This window comes from Saccopteryx leptura, chromosome 7 (genome assembly GCF_036850995.1).
Source record: "Saccopteryx leptura isolate mSacLep1 chromosome 7, mSacLep1_pri_phased_curated, whole genome shotgun sequence".
NCBI lineage: Eukaryota > Metazoa > Chordata > Mammalia > Chiroptera > Emballonuridae > Saccopteryx > Saccopteryx leptura.
In genome coordinates, this window is record NC_089509.1 from 87,925,521 (window position 1) to 87,931,650 (window position 6,130).

The following is a 6,130-nucleotide window of genomic DNA, read 5'->3' on the forward strand; positions in this document are numbered from 1 at the left end:
TCAATTCTTCATTGAGATTCCTTAGTTATTCATTGATTGATTTTTCATATGTGCCTTGACCGGGGGGCTACAGCAGACCAAGTGACCCCTTGCTCGAGCCAGTGACCTTAGGCTCAAGCTGGTGAGCCTTGCTCAAACCAGAGAAGTCCGCGCTCAAGCTGGCGACCTCAGGGTCTCCAACCTGGGTCCTTCACATCCCAGTCCGATGCTCTATCCACTGCTCCACCTCCTCCTCAGGCACTTCACTCATTTTTTAATTGGATTGTTTACCTTCCTGGTGTTGAATTTTAGAAGTTCTTTATGAATTTTGGTTATTAACCCTTTATCAGACGTATTGACAAATATGTTCTCCCATTGTGTGAGCTGTCTTTTTATTTTGTTAATGGTGTCTTTTGCTGTACAAAACCTGTTTAGTTTGACATAGTCCAATTTGTTTATTTTATTTTATCCTTTTTATCACTTGCCTGTGGAGATATATCGAGAAAAATTGCTACGAGAGATACTGGAGAGTTTACTGCTTATGTTTTTTTCAAGATTTTTATGATTTTGTGACTTACATTTAAGTCTTTTATTCATTTTGAGTTTGTTTTTGTGAATGCTGTGAGTTGGTGGTCTAGTTTCATTTTTTTGTATATACCAGTCCAATTTTCTCAATTCCATTTAGTAAAGAGACTGTATTTACTCCACTATATACTCTTGCCTCCTTTGTCAAATACCAATTGACCATAAACACATGGGTTTATTTCTGGTTTCTTTGTTCTGTTCCATTGATCTATATGCCTGTTCTTATGCCAATACCAAGCTGTTTTGATTACAATGGCCTTGTAGTATAACTTGATATCAGGAAGTGTGATACCTCCCACTTTGTTTTTCATTTTCAAGATTGCTGGGGCTATTCGGGTTCTTTTTTGGTTCCATAAAAATTTTTGGACTATTTGCTCTAGATCTGTGAAGTATGCCTTTGGTATTTTAATAAAAATTGCATTGAATCTATAGATTATTTTGGGTAGTATGGACATTTTAATGATGTTAATTCTTCCTATCCATGAACATGGTACATGCTTCCACTTGTTTGTATATTCCTTGATTTCTTTTTTCAATTTCTTATATTTCTTTTCTGAGTGCCAGTCTTTTATGTCCTTGGTTAAATTTAGTCCTAGAGACTTTTTTTGTTGCAAGTGAAAGGGATTATTTCCTTAATTTCTCTGACAGTTTATTGTTGGTGTATAAAATTGCCACTGAAAAAAATAAAATTGCCACTGATTTCAGAATATTAATTTTATATCCTGCCACCTTACCTAATTCACTTATCAGGTCTAGTAGTTTTTTGACAGAGACTTTAGGATTTTCTATGTGTACAGTATCATGTCATCAGCAAATATTACCTATGTTTTCTTCTGTGTAATTTATTGTTTCAGATTTTATATTTAGATCTTTGATCCATTTTGAATTAATTTTTTTCCATGACTCTTTTGCATGTGGCTTTCCAATTTTCCCAGCATCATTTATTGAAGAGACTTTCTTTCTTCCCTTATATATTTGTGGCTCCTCTGTCAAAAATTATTTGTCCATCTATATTTGGTTTTATTCCTGGGCTTTCAATTTTGTTCCATTGGTCTGTGTGTCTGTTTTTCTGCCAATACCATGTTTTTTTTATTATCATTGCTCTACAGTATCACTTGAAGTCAGGTAGTGTGGTACCTTTGGCTTTGTTCTTTATTCTCAGGACTGCTTGGCTATTTTTGGTCTGTTGTGGTTCCATACAAATCTGATCATTTTTTTGTTCTATTTCTTTAAAAAATTCCTTTTGGATGGTTGTATTAAATCTGTAATTTGCTTTGAGTAATGTGGACATTTAAATTTTAAGCTATGTTGATTCTTCCAGTATGAACATGGACTATCTTTCCATTTCACTGCATCTTTTTAATCTCTTTTAATAATGTTTTGTAATGGTATTGGCATAAAAACAGACATACAAGTCAATAAAACAGAATAGAGAGCCCAGAAATCAATCCATGCCTTTATATACTTAACTAATATTTGACAAAGGATACAAGAACATACAGTGAGGTAAGGACAGTCAGATTCAATAAATGGTATTGGGAAAATTGAACAGATAGGTACAAAAAAATAAGACTAGACCACCTTCTTATACAATATACAAGAACAAACTCAAAATACATAAAATATTTAAAACAGAAGAAAGCATAGGTAGTAAAATCTCGAACATTGTCATATATCTCTTTGGGCAAGAGGAACAAAAGAAAAAACAACACAAAACTAAAAGTTTTTGCATAGCAAAGGAAACGACCAACAAAATGAAAAGACAACCCACTGAATGGGAGAACATATTTAACAATACATCAGATGTTCTTTTTCTAAAACTTCATTGTTAGTATATAGGAATAGTAGATTTTTGTACATTGGTTCTGTATCCTGAAACTTTACTGTTTTGCTGATTGTTTCTAATAGTATTTTGGTGGAGTCTTTAGGATTTTCTATGTAAAGGATCATCATGTATGTCCTCTACAAAAAGCAACACTTTTACTGCTTCCTTTCCAATTCAACAAGACAAGTAATAACAAGTGTTGGAGAGGCTGTGGAGAAAAGGAACCTTTACTCATTGCTGGTGGGAATGTAAACCGGTACAGCCACTACGGAAAACAGTATGGAGATTCCTCAAAAAATTAAGAATGGGACTGCCTTAAGACTCAGCAATTCCACTTCTGGGTATACATCCAAAGAAACCTAAAACACTAATTTAAAAGAATGTATGTACCCATATGTTCATTATAGCATTATTTACATAGCCAAGATAGGAAGCATCTCAAGAGCCCATCAATAGACAAGTGGATAAAAATGTGGTAGTACACATATATTGATATAATAGAATATTACTTAGCCATAAAAAGAATGGTATTATGCTAAGACATGAAATAAGTCAGTCAGAGAAAGACAATTACCATATGATGTCACTTATATGTGGAATCTAAAGAACAAAATTAAAACAAACAAAATTGAAACAGACTCACAGATAGAAAGAATAGACTGATGGTTGCCAGACAGAAGGGATGTTGGGGAACTAGGTAAAAAAAAGGTGAATTGATTAAGAAGTACTTATTGATACTTACAAAATAGTCACAAGGATATAAAGTACAGCATAGGGAATATAGTCAATAATATTGTAATAACTATGTATGTTGCCAGGTGGTTACTAGAAATAGCAGGGGAACATTTTGCAAAGTATATGATTGTCTAGCCACTATACTTACACCTGAAATTTTGAACATTATTGGAAATACTTCCATCTAAAGCTATTTTATGTGTGTGCGAATGTTATACCTAGAAGCTCATGGTATTACACTTTAAAAACTAAGAAACAATATTCTTATTTGTTAAAAATCTCACAAATGGAGTTTCAGTAAGTTAGGAGACCATTTTTCCCTTTAAATATAAAAAAAATGCAATGAGACCATTTTTCCTTTTAAATATAAAAAATGAAATACCTTCCAATTAGTTTGTCAGAAATAATTAAGCATAGAAGATGACATTTTACTGATGAAATCTGAACTACAAAGTTTGCACAACAGAACAGAAATGACAAGTATTGTGATTTACTAGACCTCTTTAAAACGCACCTCTTTTATTTTGGAATTGCAAATCTTTGACAGTACCTTTTTCAATATAATAGTATTAAAAACAAATACTAAAATAAATTTGCCACTCATTAGGGAAAAGATGAATTTTAAAAAATGATGTTAAGACATCTATTTGGAAAAAGAAAAGACCCTTAGGAATTGAAAAAAAGGGTAACTGCTGAAGATTCTGGAGTTTAGCCCTTTAGCCACATAGATAAAATCCCAACCATGATGATGACAGCAGCTAATAACATTTATTAGCTACTTTGTGTTTATATCCTATCTCCTTTGGTTCTTCAGACAACACTTTAAGGTAGGCAGTGATTACTGTATTTATTTAACAGTTAATAAAACGAGGCTCTGACAAGTTAAATAATTGTCAAGATCCCACAGGTAAGCTCTCTCTCAGGTATTACCACCTTCCTCCCATCGGCATGCACTGACCCCTTCGTTCGTTTCTGGCCGGCTAGCTGGTCAGCTAGGGGACAGGCTCCACTAGGGGGTGGAGGGACACTCACGTCCAGCAGCTTGTGGCCAGCACCCTCCTTGGCCTGGTTCTTGTACATACTCGGGGTCTTGCTGTACGCCTGGATGTTATGGAATGAAGGAAGTTCTGACCCTCTCTTGTGTGTGATGTCCAGAAAGTTTTGGTGACTCCTCTGAAGTGCAGGGGCTGTGAACAGAGAATGGCTCCGCCCGCCATGGCTATCAGTGATGTTGGAAGATCGGGCCACCTTTCGGGCGGGATCCATCCCTCCATTCTCTGCCCCTCGGGTCAGCGCCTAACCGACGGCCTGCTACTGCGCAGGCGCAGCCCTCTCCCCCTTTTACCTCACTTCACATCCCCCCCCACCCCCCACCCCATGCAACCCGCACTGTCCCGGGATGGCTTTGGGGCCGTATGGGCTTAGTGAGCCTGGAGGGTCACTTTCAAATGCTTGCCGGGGCCATTTCAGGCTCTCTTAGAAGGGAATCAAAACATGCTGGTGGCTAGCAAGTCTTGTCAACACGGTGATTGAACATTTTTTGTCTTCCCCTTAATCCATCATAAGCCCTACTCCCTACACAAGTTCTTTCTGGGAGACTTACAATATCAATCATCTCTTCCTTACACTATCTCATGAGTTCCAGAGGGTCTATTTCCAGCAGTCTAGTTGAACATCTTTACTCAGTTGTCCCATAGACTCAACACAACACGTTAATATGCATCTTCCGTCTCAAACCACTAATACGTTCCAAACTCATTTAACAATGCAATGTCATATCCACAAAAGCTTAAAACTTCAGACACATATTTGAATTCTCACCTTAAATATTTAAACCCTATGTGCTCGCTTTGGCAGCACATATACTAAAAATTGAACCCTACTCTTTCTTTATACCTAGTTTAGGACATTTCACATACCGAAGATGGGAACCGTTTTATTCATGGGTCTCTCAGCCTGCTGCCACCCAGCCTTTCCACTGTTTTACCTTTAAACGAAAAAAATTTACTTTTAAAAACAAACAAAACCAGAAACTTCAGAACTCCTTTATTGGCCATAAATTGGAACTCTTTAATAGGGAAACCAAGGGCATCTGAAATGCACTCTGCTACCTCAGTGTCATTATTTATTGCTATTCTATTTGGATTCTGTTCTTTTATTCAAGGGCCAACTCAAAGTTTGGCTTTCTGTTAAGCCATAAAACCCCACACACATACCCCAAATGCAGAATTAATTGCTGTCTCCAAGTTACTACTCAGTATAGCTCATACTATTTCAATTAGTTGATCATTTCAAAAGATAGAGTTCTCTGGGGGCAGGAACCTGACCCTGACCTTGCACTCTTGTGTGGCACAATAGACCAGGGCCCTTTATACAAGTTTGTTGGCATTTGGGTCTGTGCTGTGGAGTTTAATTACTATGCCAATGAGACGTGGGCCTACCAGCACACTCTTTCTTATGGTTCATGTGATGCAATATAAATATCTAACCTATATCTAATCAAACCTCTAGACCTTAACCTCCAGTCGACAGGAAAGGGTCAAAGAAACAAATTGAATGATGTAATTAGGAAAAAATTGAACAAATCCAAAATGTAGGTGGGACATTCTAAAACAAAACTGGTTTGGAGTCTTCAAAAAAAAAATGTCATAGGGAAAATATAGAATTAAAAACTAAGTATGTGATTACCATGGAACCTAGCATTTGCACTCCCAGGCATTTATCTCAGAGAAGTAAAAACTTACATTCACACAAAAATCTGTACACAAATGTTCATAACAACTTTATTCATAACAGCCAAAAAGTGGAATCGGCCGAGATATCCTTTCACAGGTAAATGGTTAAACAGACTGCAGTATATTCATACCCTGAAATACAATGTAGCAATAAAAAGGAATGAACTATTGAAACACACAACTTGAATGAATCTCCAAGGAAGTATGCTGAGTAGAAGCTAATTTCAAGATACTGTATGATTCAACTTATAATTACAATATTTTCCTAGAT

At 36.2% G+C, this 6,130-nt stretch overlaps 1 protein-coding gene across 1 annotated transcript in view; it reads right to left on the reverse strand.

The window, feature by feature from the left end:
• The window catches only part of C2CD6 (C2 calcium dependent domain containing 6), a 98,162-nt gene extending 93,772 nt beyond the window's left edge, over nt 1–4,390 (reverse strand). Inside the window, exon 1 of the mRNA XM_066346505.1 lies at nt 4,055–4,390. Coding sequence (XP_066202602.1) covers nt 4,055–4,390 — 336 coding nt within the window. The remainder of the gene's footprint in view (nt 1–4,054) is intronic.
• Between the last annotated feature and the right edge of the window lie 1,740 nt (nt 4,391–6,130).